Below are 16,484 nucleotides of genomic sequence, written 5' to 3' on the forward strand. Positions count from 1 at the left end.
CATTAATTAAAGGATGAGTGGGTTGCCGTCATGCAAATCAACTAATTTCTTTTTATGTCATTAATTCAATTAATGTTTTTTTTCTATAAAATAATTACAGCTAGATGACCACTTGGCCTCTTTTGAATTTATAATTAAGCATGTGATTGAGTTTTTCTTAATGACAATAGAGAACAACAGTATTGGTTTCAAATCATGTCGGAACTGATGCTTTCAAACCGAATTCACTTTCAATGGACTTTGGACATTTTTTATTTCTATATATACTCTTTTAAAAGAAACACCACTAGTATATCCAGACAGGAACATGTTGATTTGCAAAAATTAAGAAAAACATCAACTCATTTTCATTTGGAAAAAATAATATCAACAAATTTAAAAGTTGAATCAACTTTTTTTCGATACCAACAAGTAGGTTGTATTTGATATGGGATTAAAGTAGCACTTACTTCCTTTAATGTGTTTAACATAATTTATATGTTTATCTATGCATAATACCTAAAATAGAATAATACATTAAATTCATAAATAAATTTTTTTCTAAAAAAAAACTATAGATAAAGTTAACTTTGTTTTTTCTTTAACTATGGACAAATCAACTTTTATTTTTATCACTTATTTTGTCTAAAGAAGTTTCCTCTATCCTACTTCAAACCAACAAACTGGTTACCTCTTTATGAATCAACTTTTACGTTATAGCTTCTTCAGTCTAATCCCATTTCAAATTAACAAACTGGTGACCTCTTATCCTACTTCAAATTGAAATTGGTGACTTTCACTTCTGATCATACAAATACTAGATTAATTATGATTGTTTTAGGCAAAGAAACTGTCAGTACCAGTTAGCTCAAATTGCGAGCCTCGACATGTTGAGTATGAAAGACTTCGAGACGAGTGTGATTTGAGGCTTGTTATATTCTAGAGAATTACAAGTTGTTGATGCAAATGAGGATTCAGATTGGCTTCGGTATGGATGAAGAAAGTCACTTGTTTTAAAAAGTTATTAAGATTTGTTTATGTCAATTTAAGTCAATATATATATATTTTTCTAACGTACCATTTTTATTATTAAAATTATTTGCATTTAAAATGGAAATTGTAGGTTTGTATATGTATTAGGTGTAAATATAAACATCCAATTAATCGTCCTCAAAAAAAATAAAAGTAAACCAAAAAATTTAACAAATTTAAGCAAAGAAGAAAAAAAGCACAACGTTTTGCACTCGGATAATTTTTATTAAAATATTTATTATTATTATTATTATTCCAATACCATCAGTTGGGCCAACGGGAGAAGCTCATTTAGCCCATTGGGTCTAATTGTAAAAATATATGAATCTCAGTCCAGGCCTATCTATAAATGAGACTGGGCTCCTCTCGATTCTCCATCTCCTCCTTACACGTGCTACAGGTGCTTGTCTCTGATGGAAAAATGGTGATGGTCCCAACTCCTGATGGATTGCGGAAGATCGTTTTACAATAATACACCCGGGAATAGTCTAAAATATCTCATTAACTCATTCTGAATCCCAATATTACGCTCGTAATGGCAGTAAAATTAAATAGTAAATAAATCTTGGTTTAAACACTAAAGTTTTTTAAATTATTTAAAAAATTTAAATATATTTTTATTGTTTTATTATTTCATCAATTAATATCATATATTTTATTTTATATCAAATCAATTAATTATTATTAATTAAACATAATTGAATTAGTGATTAATCAAAACATAATTAAGTTATCATGAATTTCACTATTTATTATAATATATTAACCGGATAACTTGATATAAAATAAGTAATATTTTGATTGAAGATAAATATTAAATATTTATCATGAAAATTATTTAATTTAAAATAAAAATATAAAAATTTGAAAGGAAATTTTTTTTTCTTAATAGTTGAAGGTTTATTTAGTTACTTTGTGGTAAATAAAGGGTTGTCCTTTGATTAATAAAATAAAGCCCGGTGCCCAAATTCTTCAGTTTTCTACTCTTCTTACTAGGTGACTGAGAGTGATTATATTAAAGAAACAAAGAAAAAAAAGGAAAAATTGGGATTTCTTTGTTCTGTGTTTGTAATTCAAATGGAAAGTAATTTAAAGAGTTATTGTTAATAATTAGGGTAAAATATTAACAAACGAAAAGATGCGTCGGGAGATCTCGATTTTGGTACAGCCTCGATGCCTTCTGCTCTTCATCGTCCTCTCAATTTTCGTCATTTTCGCTTTATCCGGCACGAAACGGGTACGCTTCTTCTTTTCTAAATGCCCAATTCCTGGGCATGTGTAGATACGTAGTCTTTGGATCTGAATTTGGATTATTTTATTCATTACTAGCATTTTTTACGGTAAAACAGATTTGGGTTTTCAATATACTCCAGTGGGATTGATGGGTTCCGTCTCATTTTGGTTTTTTGATCTGTTTATTTTGTTGGATATGATTCAAATTCAGTGATTTTTTTGGATATATTTCAGAATTGGGTGGTTATGGTAAAAGCTTGTTTCTGAGATATGCTGTTCATGAAAGATGCAATGAAGATATTTTGAAGTGTCCTTTCACAACCTGAGCATTTACTATTTTATAAGTTTCTAGTAAAATGGTTTTATTCGGGGTTCTGAATGTGCTTTGTTGAGACAAACATGAGATTGCAGTTTCCTCGATGTTGTTTATCTGATTCTGCTCATTCTGTTAATTTGGATGGGTTAAGTCAACAATTTTTAGTAGTAATTGACCCTTTAATTGTTTCTCAGGAGGAAGAGAATACTGTAGAAGAGGAGTATGAAATCACCCACAGAGTCTACTTGGATGTTGATATTGATGGCCAGCGCGTAGGTACAACTTCTTTTTCCCACATGATCAGTGATGAGACTTGTTTTTTTTAGCTTAAAAGTGCTACAATTTGTGCTCTGCAGGTAGAATCGTCATTGGATTGTACGGTGAAGTTGTGCCAAAAACTGTTGGTATGTTTTGATCATCTGTCTCAATAGATTTAGTTGCTTAGAAACTTAATAGTTTCTTGAAACTGTTGGCTCATTAGCCAAGCACAAGCTACTTTGAGCCTTGTCATATGTCATGTGTGAGAAAAGCTTACCTTTTAAGCTGATTTAGATTAATTAGTTTTCTTTCTTCAATTATTTCCTATTTTAACTATATTTTAACTTGTTCCATTAATTGTTGAATGGCTGGCTAATGCTATCAGTTGTTGTTTGCAGAAAATTTCAGGGCTTTGTGTACAGGTACTTCAGTCTTAGCTTCTTGTTAGTTTTGTACCTACCAGTACTATTGATAGCCAGTTTAAAATTTCATGGTAAAATAAGCGTAAAGATTTTGCTTCCCATCTGCAGGAGAGAAAGGCAAGGGTGCCAGTGGGAAAGCCCTTCATTATAAGGGAATACCATTCCATCGTATAATATCTGGATTTGTGATTCAAGGTGGTGATATAGTTCATCGTGATGGAAGGGGAAGTGAGTCTATTTATGGTGGCATCTTTCCTGATGAGAACTTTAGGATAAAACATTCACAAGCAGGTATTCTTATATGTATTATGTAACTGTCTGTCTTATTTTAATTAGTTATGATCTATGGACACAAATGCTTTCTGAACTTAAAAGCTTTAATGTTTTCTTTGTTGTCAAGTTTCTTCCTTTTTATTGCCTATTTTTCTTCAAATGTTCAGTTGTTTCTGTCTTTAATATTTTATTGCAGGTGTAGTTTCCATGGCTAATACAGGATCTGATTCCAATGGCTCTCAGTTTTTCATCACCACTGTCAAAGCCAGCTGGTAAGCTATATGGTAATGGCATGTTGAAATTTAGGTGGAGGGATGAAGAATCTTTCTGTAAGACAACAAAAAAATGTTGGTTTTAGAGACCTAATTCTTAGACTATTTTCAACCTCCTGGATATGTCATGCTTTTTCTATGTTTTTAATCATCCAACAAAGCTAGCTTTCTCGATACTAATGTAAATATGTTTTTTTAATCCATGCCCATCATCTGGACAATTAATGTGAAATATGTTGCCTGTAAGAGATTAGTCACCATGTTTCCGTGTCTGTATATCCGGTGATAATGGGAGATAAAACATCGCAAATTCCTCATTATGCAAATAAGTTGTTGATCAAAATTTCAATCATTTTACGTTCTTTTTCAGGTTGGATGGAGAACATGTTGTTTTTGGTAAGGTTATTCAAGGCATGGACATTGTGTATATGATCGAAGGTGGAGCTGGAACTTACAGCGGGAAACCTAGAAAGAAGGTCATAATTGCTGACTCTGGAGAGATACCAAAGAGCAAATGGGATGAGGAAAATTGAAGCTCCTGGTTAATATTAACAACAGAAAGTTTTGTCTTTTGACTCTGCTAATTTTGTTCTCTATATAATTGATTTATACTTTGCTCCCCTAGTATCATTGCCGCCATAAATTACTGGCACGAATTAGATCAATGAGTCACAGGCTTCACTTTGAAAATATTGTAGCTTGCCCCTTTCTTGCTATTCCTTCAGCTATCATATTTGGCTACTGTTATTAACACTAACAATTTTTTAAGTAATCCCAAGGAATGTATTCCCTTCTAATTGTGCTTGTCCTTCTTGGGTTTTATTTAGTTGATATTTTATATATTATTTATTTTCAACTATAATTTTCATGCTTGTTAATGTGTCAAAAAATCATTTTCCAAACTCATCATCATTCATTAATATTGACAAATCAATCTCAATACAATAAAAAGGGCCTTTAAATTCAGTATTTGGAGTGATAAATGAGCATTTGCATAATATCAAGTTTCTCTGTTATCAAACTTATCCTAAACTCTGAAAACAGTAAAGCAGAAATCATCATACATGATCACAGACCAATTATGTCGCCGACTTTTCTTTTTTTTTTTTTGAGAAATTTAAACAATTCCCAGGTGGCATTCCTATCTTTACACCCAGCTTCTTCTCCAGCTCTCTCAGTTTGGTTTAGCTGAACAAGCAGTCAAACCAAGCAAAAAAACACTCAAACAAAAAAATTAAAAAATTATATCCAAAAAAGTAAAACAAACAAAAACAAAAGCCCTGAAAGTCTCTCGATCAAATCAGAATTCTCTGTCCACAGACATTTCTTTGATTCTTTCTCCATCGCTCCTTCTCTCTTTGAGTTGTTGCTGCAATGGGCAGCACAGAAGAAGAAAACAACACCTCCAAATCCGTATCTCCTTATGACACCGCTTTACCAACCACTCCTCTCCTCTCCAAACCCACGACCAGCTCCACCTACTCATCTCCTCCAATCGAAGAACCAGCTCAACCCGACCCATCTGAGCCCGACCCCACCCAATTCCTCCAGATCTCTTTCAATTACGGACCCAGACCTTTCAAAGACCTTCCTTTTCTCATCCTCTTCTTTCTCTTAGTCGTCTGCACGTTCGCTTTTGGTATTTTCTCAATCTTCCATCGGAACACCAATTACTCCAACGTTTCGAGTTTCACCTACGATTCTAATTCCACTTCCTGTGTTCAAGACTCTTCCTTTTTATCAAATTCTAATTGGGTTTTTGAAATTTCTGTTTTTTCGTTGTCAAGTTCGAGTCTTTGGACAAATTTAGTATGGACCCTTGTTATAACTTTGATTTTAAGTGTACCAATTTGTTTTCTTTTGCTTTTATTACTCAAACATTACACAAAGCAGATCGTTTATGCCTTGCTTCCTTTCTTTATAATCATGCCAATTTTCTTCGATGTTTATTGGTTCGTTGCGTGTACTTTGACTTCTTCTTGTAGTGATGCTTTCCCTTTGGTTTATAGAATTTTGGTGCTTGTTTTTGTTCTTTTAGTAGTTGGGATTATTGTTTGGATCATTGTGGCTAATTGGCATCGAATCGAGTTGACTGTGAGGATTATTGGGGTTGCTTCTGATGCGCTTTCGAGGAATTTAGGATTGTTTTTGGTTATACTGTTGTTGACAGTAGGATTGGCGATCTATTATGCGCCAATTGTTGTGTTCTTGGTGTTTGCTAGATTTAATGGGAAAATTGTGGCTAAAGAATCGAATGGGGAGTATACTTGTGTTTGGAAACAAGATAGCTGGGTGCCTGCTTATTACACATTGGCGATTTTGACGATGTTGTGGTCTTTGACTGCGATGGTGGAAGCTCAGGTTTATGTGATCAGTGGCACTATTGCACAGTGGTACTTCTCCAAGGATGATTCCAAACCTAAGCGGAGTATAAGAAGTTCTTTGAGGTGACTTCCTACTGTTTTCAGTTTTTCTTCATAACAATCTATGCATTTTAGTGTACTAATATAGACAGTTTTCTACTTTTGGGTGATGGTAGCTGAAACTAAGCTTGAGTTGGATTTTATTTGTGATTCTGGTTGGCTCTGTTGGAGGCATTCTTAACGTATGAACACTAGATTGTATTGATTCATTATCAAAGATTATGGTCTTGGTGATCAGCTTAGTGTGATAGTAATGGTACATAGTTGATAACATAGATTTAGATATGGTTTTTAGCTGCATTGATGTATTCTAGTAAAGTATTTGTTCTGGAGTATTGAAGATGACAACCCTGGCAATTTGCTGTGGTTTGGATTATCAATTTAACTCAGCATGGTTTTTGTAGTTACTAGCATGGACAGAAGAGTGTCTAACAATATGTAGGAGAGCATGCTCCTCCACCAGTGTTTCTTTTTTGTGTTTTATGCTGACCAACTTTCCTTGGTATATTATATTCGTTTAGTTCCATTGTGCGTCCCTTTATCCTGTTAGATTGGCATGAAAAAAGGGCAATGTCTCCAGTTTATGCACCCAACTTGCCGTGTCAGAAGGCAGCATGTTAACTTCTTTTATATAATATTTAAATTGCTGTCTATTAGGGTTTTTTTGGTTGAGATTAGGAAACATATTAGCTTCTTGTCTACTAGACAGCATGCTAACTTCTTGAGTCATATCCTCACCTGGTTTAACAAGTATTATATATTGATAAGATGTTTTCTGAAGGATAATTTGATGAAATGTCTACGATAGTGAAAGCCAAACTAGACATCCTCTTAAGGCATCACTAATGTATGTTGGTTTTTAAATAGTTAGCTTTCTGGCTAGAAAACTGTTAGTGGTTATAACATGTTAATCCTTTAATCTTTTGGTTCTAAACATTTGCAGAAATGCATTTGGTCCTTCTTCTGGCACTGTCTGTCTATCTGGACTACTTATTTGTGCCGTTCGACTGGTGCGTGCCGCTGTTGATAGTGCGAGACAAGAAGATGTTCCTGGGATAGTCAACCTTGTCCTGCGGTGTTGTGTTAATGCCCTACTGTCTGCAATAGACTTTCTTAACAAGTTCACCATCAACTTTGCAGCAATAACTGGTGAGGCTTACTGCACATCTGCAAGGATGACGTATGAGCTTCTAAGGCGAAACCTACTCTCTCATGTTTTTGTGGAGACTGTATCAACTCGTTTGTTAGCAGGAGTTATTTTTGTCCTCTCAGCAGTTTACGCCATTGTGGTGAGTCTCTCATCACTAAATAGAATGATTTGCTGGGCTTGTTATTCTTTTCTTTCTTCTTATATTTATATTACCTGACATTGAATATGTATGTGCAGGTATGTGCTATCTTAAAGGGCGTTAGCGATCTAGGGGTTAATGCATACATCGTTGCTGTTCTTGCATGGGTGCTGCTAATCATAGTGCTGGGTTTCTTTGTCCATGTGTTGGACAATGTAATCGACACTGTTTACATCTGCTATGCAATTGATAGAGATAGAGGAGAAGTCTACAAGCAGGAGGTTCATGAGGTCTATGTTCATTTACCAATCAGTAGGAACAGTAGATCATCCTTCCCTACTAGGACTCTTGGTGTATAGAGACATCCCTGTAACACAAAAATAATGTCGTTGTTGTTGATTTGTCATATGATATCTGTACGAGGTTGTTACTCCTGCCTATTGGCAAATTGTGCATACCATCAGATTCAATCGTTGTATTGTACACTATTTGAGGCTTGTTCAATAAAGAGCTCAATTGTTTTCAGTAATGGGGAAAACCCCTTTTATTATTTACTTATATTTTCACTCCACTCAACTTATTAGGTAAGGATCCTATGTTCAGGAGGTTGGATTTGCCTTTGCTAGCAAATGATGCAAGCAAGAGTTGGCTTGTACTAAAATTCGCTGCTAAGGGCCTGAAATAAAGAATGATTTAAATTTAAGAGATGATTTAATGTAGTATGTTGATGTAATGTTATGGTTTTTTTTTTAATTTTTATGTTAATATTAGGTGAATATAAAAGTGATAAATGATATTTTATTAATGATAATTAAATAAACGTTAATTATAATAATTTATTTGATTAAAAAATATAAAAATTTAATTAAAAATAATAAAAATATGATTACGAAAATTTAGCAATTGAAAATAAGAAGTGAAGGAGGGGCATATTGGGCAAAGCAAAAAGTTAAAAGCCCGGTATTTAAATCTCCCTGGATGAAGAGCAAAAACCGACAAGACAAAGTAAACATTTGATTTCTACTAGATTTCTTTTCTTCGCTTCCAAGCCTACTCTCTCTTAGCATTTGCAGCCATGGTTCTCGAGGTAAGCAATGCGAAAGATTCCTCCTTAATCTCCTTCTTCAATCATCATTTCCTTTACTCTTTTTCTTCATTTTGTTTTCCAAATTAGGGTTTTTTGGATTTAAATTTTAATCAAATCGTTGTTTTTTTGTTTGAATCAAACAATCAGGCGACTATGATATGCATTGATAACTCGGAATGGATGCGAAACGGCGATTATTCGCCCTCTCGATTTCAAGCTCAATCTGACGCCGTCAGTCTTATCTGTGGAGCTAAAACCCAGGTCCTTACTGCTTTACCTTTCGCTATTCGGTTAATCTTGTTTATTTATGAATTTAGTTACGCTAGGTTTTCTTTCTTAAAGAGACATGGGAAATTTATTTATTTATAATAAATTATGCAGTCTAATCCGGAGAACACGGTCGGGATTTTGACGATGGCGGGCAAAGGAGTGCGTGTAGTGGCTACTCCTACCAGTGATCTCGGCAAAATCTTGTCTTGCATGCACGGTAATTTACCTATTTTCTTTCTCTTTTAAATTAATTTATTTTGAGTCATATTCGGAGATTAAGTTTATTTAGGCTAGGATTTCATAAGTTTAATATGGGTTCTTGAACTATATGTGTCAATAGACATACTATGGTGAATGAAATCCGTGTGTTTGTGTTTTGATTTACTGTTATATAGGAAGATAAAGGTTATTCAAGTTGGATGTTGATGCAGTTTATTTTTACTGTGTTGTTAGCAAAATAAACTAAAATTTCAGTGTACAGTTTTATGTGTAGTCTTGGTCGATGTAAAGCTTGACATCTAGTTGGGTGACAGTTTGTTGGAAATGAAACAGGAAAAACATTAGATATGTTGAACAAAAAACCAGCATTAATTGTTTTGTGGCTTTCTAATTGGATCATATACGTACATAAGCGTAGCAATTTGAAATTATGATCTATTTAAGCATGCAGTTCAGCATGAGATACATGCATGCTGACCTCTATAAATGTAGAGCATCTTTTTCACTTACCCTAGAAATGGAGAACTTGTCTTTGCTGATGGAGCTCAGCAGTTTCATTAAGTATAGGTTGTGATTGCAAAAGCAGCATATGAGTAATGATTAATCTCTAATTTTATATTAACTATTTCTGAATTGAAGGTCAGCTTCCGTCCTGCTCTATTATTCTTTCCCCATCATCATTACCTTGTTCTTCATCTTTATGTTTTTTTTAATGTTTGACACAGGTCTTGAAATGGGGGGAGAGATGAACCTAGCAGCTGGAATTCAGATTGCTCAGCTGGCTCTAAAGCATCGCCAAAACAAAAATCAGCAGCAAAGGATTATAGTTTTTGCTGGAAGGTATAACATGTTGGCCTTTCAATTTGCTTGTTCACTTTAATTCAGATATATAACTTTTTCCCCTTATGCTTTATGCTGTTAGTCCTGTTAAGTATGAAAAAAAGTCATTGGAGATGATAGGAAAGAAGCTGAAAAAGAATAGCGTAGCTCTTGACATAGTCAATTTTGGTGAGGATGAAGATGGAAAGCCAGAAAAGTTGGAAGCTCTTCTTGCAGCTGTTAATAATAATGACAGTAGTCACATTGTTCATGTTCCTCCTGGTCAAAATGCACTTTCTGATGTGCTTATCAGGTTTTATTTATGTCCTCCTTTGAATTCTTTGTTTTCCTTAAAGTATTCGGTTTCTTGAGAAAAAATGTACATTTGAGTAAGATGCTGTTGTCTCATGTCTTTTAGACCATATTGCTTACTTACTAGTGATTGTGCAAATGGTATAATTTTTTGATTCCTATGCCAGTACACCTGTGTTCACTGGGGATGGGGAAGGAGGAAGTGGCTTTGCTGCAGCAGCAGCAGCAGCTGCTGTAGCTGGTGGTGTTTCTGACTTTGATTTTGGTGTGGATCCAAACATCGATCCAGAGCTGGCTCTTGCTTTAAGGGTTTCCATGGAAGAGGAGAGAGCAAGGCAAGAAGCTGCTGCCAAGAGGGCTGCTGAGGAAGCCACTAGACAAGAAAAAGGAGAGGAAGCACAACCACAGTCTGATTCACAGAATGCAACTACGGCTGCAACTGAAAAAGTTACTGATCCAATGGTCGGTATTACTTTGAAGTCAATATATTAACCATTCCAGAAATCAACATCTGATAACATTTGATGGTACAATTTAAGTTTCAAATTGGCTTTTGCTAACTAATGTTGTGGCAGGATGAGGATGATGCTTTGCTGAAGCAGGCCCTTGCATTGTCAATGAATATCCCAGGATCTGATTCTTCTGCGGGTGATGCTGAGATGTCTGAGGCAACTAATGATGATAAGGAATTGGCCTTGGGTATGTTGTGTTGTTTTGTTTCTTATTTTAATATATCAGGGTGTATGCTGTATCAAGCTACTTGACTGCCTTTTCTTTTCTTAGGAGAAAATATTATACTAATTCCTTTGCTTCTGGAGAATTGCAAAATGCTTCCATAGATTCTGATTAGCATAGATGGTCCAAATGAGTGCAACATCCATATTGGTGTCCAGCTAGTCCACAATATATATATCTTTTGCTAAATACTACTAATCTAATCTCCCCAAAGGACTAAATCATACTAGGTTTACTTCATATGCTAAGCACAATCTTTTAGCTTTATTGTAAGGGTAATAATGATGTATGCCTCTCAGTTTGCAGCTATCTTAATGTATATACAGTTTAGTGTGTCAGGATTTTGCTTTATATTGGTGTGCATTGGATATTTTACTGGTTTAAGATTCTTGACTCCAAAGTCCAACATGTAGATATATAAATGTAGCCAAATGCATGCATCAATATCATCCACGTCTAATCTAAATGCAGAATGGTCTCGTTTCTTGCATGCAGCACTTCAGATGTCCATGCAAGAAAGTTCAAAAGATTCATCAGCGCAGTCAGATGTCAGCAAGGTGTTGGGAGATCAGTCTTTTATGTCATCCATCCTTTCATCAGTAAGTCTAGTAGAATCTTGCCTTTTCTAAACCCATATGTAACCAGTTTCTGCTTATGTTGCCTGCATTCTGATGTGTTATGGCTTTTACAGCTTCCAGGAGTTGACCCAAATGATCCAAATGTGAAAGATTTGCTAGCATCTTTGCCAGGCCAATCTGAGGTGTGTTCATTAAACTTATCATAACCTAGTATGAACTACAAACTCAAGTTTCTGTTCATGGTGGCATGGCTCCTACCACACGTCCATTAAATGTTGACCAATTAGACATTTTAGGCTGCTACACAAGTAGGGACTGATCTGTTTCTGTAATTTTTACTTGCTCCTAGCCACAAGAAAAGAAGAATGAAGATGAACCGCCAAAAGATGACAAGTGAAGATCCATTGAACTGGTGCTGAAGGCAAAGGCTTAACATTGCGGAATCCTATTCTACCTTCCTATAGTGGTTGAGGTGTCTGCCCATTTCTAACCGAGTAAAGCATTTCTGTTTCTCTTGACACAGATGAGACACTAGAGGAGCTTGTCAAAACTGTGCTGTGGACTCGGTTGAACATTTTCTATTTTTCTGTTCTAAAGCGCTCGAAGATCTATCATATTTATATGTTAGAATGGGATTAAAGTGTCAACATTCAGTTCTCAATTTTTATTTGATTCAAAGGGAAAAGCAGGATTTGTTGGTGTTTGATGACAAAGATTAATTCCAATTTGCCCCCTCACCTGCCTTTAGCTAAATTTATTCATATCTGTGGGGAGCGAACTACCAAATCAGAACCCCGGATGATATTACCACCTGCCCTGATCTATTACATATGTGGCTTTTTAGAAAAAAAAAACCAAAAATTAGTCCAAGTGGCAAGCCCAACAAGATTGTTCTTGAGGCAAAAATAAGGAAAGCCCAACAGTCTGTTCTGAACATCACTTCGTAGCTCCAGGCGAAAGTTGTGAAGTTTGAAGCCTGTTGGCCCAGGTGCCAGGTGCGGATGAGACAAGGAGAAGGTGCTCCATGGGATAAATGCAAGAAGAGCCGACACCTATCAGAAATTGCTTCGTAGTAATTACTTTAGAATCGTTTTAGAACACATAAGAGCAATCTTTCTGGTCCACAGTTTAGTTAAAAAAATGTTAATTTAGCTCAGGTCCAAACTCTCCAAAGATTGGTGCCTATTGCTAGCTGCTTAGTCATCTGTGACTATCCTTTGAGGTAGTCCAGTCCACCAGGGCTGGGCCAGCATTTTCTTTTCAAGAGTGACTACAAATCACTCAGCCAGACAAGCACTTCCCTGACTCGTTTGAGGTATATTAGGCTGCACCATCAAAACCGAGTACTTCCATTAAGAAGAAGCTGGTCACATAACCAGCGAGATTCGTGGGGTCGAACCCTCCCAAAAACAAGCCACTCCACAAACCATCCCATGCACGTTTAATCAGACGTTGATTCGCGTTATTAAAAAAGAAAAGAAAGGTGGTCGGACGCCTCTGGTGGGCCTAACAGAGAATACCTCTCTGTTTTCAACAGTGGAGACCCACCCACATGGTAGTTATGTCTCCCCATCCACGTCCATTTCTTCCCTAGCAAAAACCTCTTCTGGGTGGTAGCGTTTGTACTGCATCCAACTTCGTATCAATCATCTCTTTATCTCTTGTCAAATTATTTTATAGGAAATGATTGTTGGGCTGTTGCCCCAGTGACCTACACGTTGTTAGACAAGTTTGTGGAAGAACTCGAGCCTAGGGATGTGAAATCTTGGATTGGTTGGCGCTAAAAGTCTGTTTAATGAATATAAAAACAACGTAATGATAACCAAGTTTTGTGGGTAACGGGGTAGAGAACCAGCACGGGTTAGCGGTGATTGAGAGGTACATGCATGGCAATCGCAATGGCCAGTGGACAATGGATTATTCATTTATACCAAGAAAAAAAAATGCTTTAGTTTCCTATTACATTTCTTTCACCATTTTTAACTTTGTCTTAATCCATTCTTCACTGTGGTTTTTCACGCAAGGTGATGGACTCTCCTTTACTTTCACGCAAAGAACCCTTTTGAGGAACACAGAGATAGAGAAGATGGGGATGTGGGTGTGCGATCCGAGATGGGACCACCGTATTTTTCTACCTAGGTTTTGTTTCATTCCTGGACTTTTCTCAGTCAAAAGAACATGCGTTTCCATTTCAACATAAACAAAAGCAACTTTTGCAATTAACCTTTCTGTTCATACGCTGAACTGGTACTTGTACACGCCCTTTTTACAGTTTGATGATTGATAAGCGTTGCATCAACTTGCTCTTTTGCAGCCCACGGATTTGTTTTATGTATGTTACTCGTGCCATTGTCAGATATGTATATTTGTTCATAGATTATGGTAAAACTTAACTAAATGCACACTCCATTGAAACTTGGAGAGGTATTTTTAATCTTTTTTTGTCTTTGGGGTTTTAGTTCCCAACAATTCAATAATGGTGATTAATTTACATGGGTCAGCAGTGAGCTTGGTTTTGCCATATGGCATTGGTTAATTAATGTAGGAACAGGACATGGGTAAATTTGAACCAAAAGTACAGTTTTGTTTCCAACTTTTGGAAGAAGCTGAAATGACAAAAAAACAGGTCATGTTGTTTGGAAAGAAAGGGAAAATCATTAGAATGGAATAAGCCTAAATGAGACTTATTGGATGGTTTAAGATATTAATTACAGATTAATCAAGTGAGAAACAAAAGTTTAAGTTACACCTTAATCACTCTAATCTTATCTTGTCGTCTTTATTATGAAAGTAAAATGAAAAATATAAATAGATAAGATATCCGATATTATTGAAACATTAGTTAAGTAGGGCCATAACCCTCTTTATTCATTGATGAAGAAAGATGGCTCAAAATTTATGGCTGACGAGTTTAATGGGTTGGGATGTTCTATATATTTTTTCTTGATGGACCTCACACGTCATTAGCTAAATAATTTCATATCCTGTTTTGATAATCATTGAAATTTCTTTTCAATATTTTATTACTGTCTCCATGAACTCTTTTCTTGTCTAACCAAATTATTGACCTTTTACATTTGATTAAATAATTACTTACGACATTTATATAATGTTAAATCGTTAAATATTATTCTTTGAGTTCGTACTTTCAATTTTTATTTTTATGATTGAATTTGTATAAGTATAAATATCAAATTCTCGTTTGAGTGTAAATTATTTAATAATTTAACCGTATTTATTTATGTGTCATTGATTATATAATAAGATGAATTATTACATATCTTAATTGGATAATATTAATAAATTACAGTTAAAAAAACCAGAAGGGCAATTTGGTCATCCAAAACAAAGATGTTTACAATACAGAACATATCTAGTACAGATTGAGTTGTAATTATTAATGAACTTTAATGGCATTTCCAAACTTGTTTCTTTATATAAAGCCCATGGCCACACTCAATTATCATCGCCTTCAGTTTCAAGTTTCAGCAAACCAAAAAATACCTGAGCTCACTCCAACAATTCAAGAACAATGGCAATGGCTTTCAAGATGGTACATCCCACTTTTTATTTTTTTTATTTTAATTTCGTTTTTTTTTATCTCTGATTATACATAATTCAGTGTGTATTTGGGTGTACGAACAACAGGCTACGACCGGGATGTGGGTCACCGATGAGTGCAAGAACTCATTCATGGAGATGAAATGGAAGAAAGTGCACAGATACATAGTGTTCAAAATCGATGAGAAATCAAGGCTGGTGACCGTTGATAAGGTCGGCGGGCCCGGCGAAAGCTACGATGATCTGGCTGCATCGTTGCCTACCGACGATTGCCGATATGCAGTGTTCGATTTCGATTTCGTCACCGTTGATAATTGCCGGAAAAGCAAGATCTTCTTCATTGCATGGTCCGTCTTCTTTTATACTTCGCTTTCTACTACTTCACTACTCTTAAAAATGAGGTCTACTACATTAATTGACCATTTTGTCCTTTCCTAACATGGGAACTTCATATATATATATATATAAGATATATATATTTATAATAATAATAATTAGTGTATAATTTCCCCTAATGGGTTAATAATAGGCAAATAATTGAGATTAATTAGTATTTATTTTTTGGGTGGGGAGGGCAGGGATCAATAATTGTACATTTCAGGAATTGGAATCTAAGCATCTCTATGCTTTAGGAATATATTTTATGTCTAATATTAACATAGTGATTTGGTAGCTTAGTCTATATGCAAGTGAGATTGATCACCAAACTTTTGCTAATCCAAGAACAAATTTGCATGACAACCACTGGATCGGATTGAATTGAATCAGATGGTCCAGAGATAATAAAATTCATGGTTGATGTTGGATGTTTTGGTTTTAGGTCCCCAACGGCATCAAGAATTAGAGCCAAAATGCTGTATGCAACATCCAAAGATGGGCTGCGGAGAGTGCTAGATGGCATCCACTATGAAGTTCAAGCAACAGATCCAACTGAGATGGGGATTGATGTGATTAAGGACAAAGCCAACTAGGAAAGTGATTAGGGCTTTTTAGATTTAAAAAAATCATGTTTATGAGCATCTTACTTTTTATTTAATAACTCCAACAAGATGTGCTTTCTTTTCTTCTTGTTTTTACCTTTTTTGCTAGATTTTTAGCACTAATGTAAGTTAATCTTCTAATTTGTAATAATATTTTGATGTTCCATGTGTGCTAATTTGAGGACAAAGCACCTATCAGTTCCACCTTTTTTTTTTATTTTTTATCATAAAAAGGTTAAAAAAACAGATGGGTTTTCCTCTCCTTTTCACTTTCACTAATGGGAATACTAAGTTAGGCTGTAAGAATCGCTTGTTGGGCAATCAAGTCCTAGGTTTGGCTGATCCACTTTAGCAAAACTGTTCATTTTTGGGGATGGTCATGCTTTTGTGAACTCTGTGTCAACTTACTTTTCCATATTTCACCTT

At 35.2% G+C, this 16,484-nt stretch overlaps 4 protein-coding genes across 4 annotated transcripts; all 4 read left to right on the top strand.

Moving 5' to 3' along the window:
• Positions 1-1,952: 1,952 nt before the first annotated feature.
• Positions 1,953-4,582, top strand: LOC110417718 (Cyclophilin-like peptidyl-prolyl cis-trans isomerase family protein). The gene is made up of 7 exons (XM_021430197.1): positions 1,953-2,248; positions 2,755-2,836; positions 2,917-2,964; positions 3,217-3,240; positions 3,349-3,531; positions 3,710-3,785; positions 4,156-4,582. Exons 1-7 carry the CDS (start codon positions 2,150-2,152, stop codon positions 4,316-4,318), a joined length of 675 nt encoding a protein of 224 aa, XP_021285872.1. The 5' UTR covers positions 1,953-2,149; the 3' UTR covers positions 4,319-4,582.
• A 344-nt stretch (positions 4,583-4,926) lies between these two features.
• On the top strand, positions 4,927-8,026 carry LOC110417717 (Plasma-membrane choline transporter family protein). Its single transcript, XM_021430196.2, has 3 exons — positions 4,927-6,232; positions 7,152-7,497; positions 7,596-8,026. The coding sequence occupies exons 1-3, from the start codon at positions 5,160-5,162 to the stop codon at positions 7,854-7,856; spliced, it is 1,680 nt and encodes a 559-aa protein (XP_021285871.1). The 5' UTR covers positions 4,927-5,159; the 3' UTR covers positions 7,857-8,026.
• Positions 8,027-8,428: 402 nt separating this feature from the next.
• RPN10 (regulatory particle non-ATPase 10) lies at positions 8,429-12,230 on the top strand. The gene is made up of 10 exons (XM_021430514.1): positions 8,429-8,584; positions 8,732-8,845; positions 8,966-9,071; positions 9,799-9,913; positions 9,996-10,205; positions 10,372-10,666; positions 10,780-10,903; positions 11,435-11,538; positions 11,631-11,699; positions 11,867-12,230. Exons 1-10 carry the CDS (start codon positions 8,573-8,575, stop codon positions 11,912-11,914), a joined length of 1,197 nt encoding a protein of 398 aa, XP_021286189.1. The 5' UTR covers positions 8,429-8,572; the 3' UTR covers positions 11,915-12,230.
• Positions 12,231-14,982: 2,752 nt separating this feature from the next.
• On the top strand, positions 14,983-16,256 carry LOC110417908 (actin-depolymerizing factor 5). The gene is made up of 3 exons (XM_021430502.1): positions 14,983-15,070; positions 15,166-15,425; positions 15,899-16,256. The coding sequence occupies exons 1-3, from the start codon at positions 15,050-15,052 to the stop codon at positions 16,047-16,049; spliced, it is 432 nt and encodes a 143-aa protein (XP_021286177.1). The 5' UTR covers positions 14,983-15,049; the 3' UTR covers positions 16,050-16,256.
• The last annotated feature ends 228 nt before the right edge of the window (positions 16,257-16,484 follow it).

This window comes from Theobroma umbraticum, unplaced genomic scaffold (assembly GCF_002168275.2).
Source record: "Theobroma umbraticum cultivar Fairchild unplaced genomic scaffold, ASM216827v3 scaffold_50.0, whole genome shotgun sequence".
Taxonomy (NCBI): Eukaryota; Viridiplantae; Streptophyta; class Magnoliopsida; order Malvales; family Malvaceae; genus Theobroma; species Theobroma umbraticum.

Coding starts and splice junctions, on each gene's coding strand:
- LOC110417718 (XM_021430197.1), top strand. CDS start 2,150: ATGCGTCGGGAGATCTCGATTTTGGTACAGCCTCGATGCCTTCTGCTC. Junction 2,965..3,216: donor AGTTGTGCCAAAAACTGTTG/GTATGTTTTGAT, acceptor TGTTGTTTGCAG/AAAATTTCAGGGCTTTGTGT. Junction 3,786..4,155: donor ACCACTGTCAAAGCCAGCTG/GTAAGCTATATG, acceptor GTTCTTTTTCAG/GTTGGATGGAGAACATGTTG.
- LOC110417717 (XM_021430196.2), top strand. CDS start 5,160: ATGGGCAGCACAGAAGAAGAAAACAACACCTCCAAATCCGTATCTCCT. Junction 6,233..7,151: donor AGTATAAGAAGTTCTTTGAG/GTGACTTCCTAC, acceptor AAACATTTGCAG/AAATGCATTTGGTCCTTCTT. Junction 7,498..7,595: donor CAGCAGTTTACGCCATTGTG/GTGAGTCTCTCA, acceptor ATGTATGTGCAG/GTATGTGCTATCTTAAAGGG.
- RPN10 (XM_021430514.1), top strand. Junction 9,072..9,798: donor AATCTTGTCTTGCATGCACG/GTAATTTACCTA, acceptor TGTTTGACACAG/GTCTTGAAATGGGGGGAGAG. Junction 10,904..11,434: donor TGATAAGGAATTGGCCTTGG/GTATGTTGTGTT, acceptor TCTTGCATGCAG/CACTTCAGATGTCCATGCAA.
- LOC110417908 (XM_021430502.1), top strand. CDS start 15,050: ATGGCAATGGCTTTCAAGATG. Junction 15,071..15,165: donor TGGCAATGGCTTTCAAGATG/GTACATCCCACT, acceptor TACGAACAACAG/GCTACGACCGGGATGTGGGT. Junction 15,426..15,898: donor AAGATCTTCTTCATTGCATG/GTCCGTCTTCTT, acceptor TTTTGGTTTTAG/GTCCCCAACGGCATCAAGAA.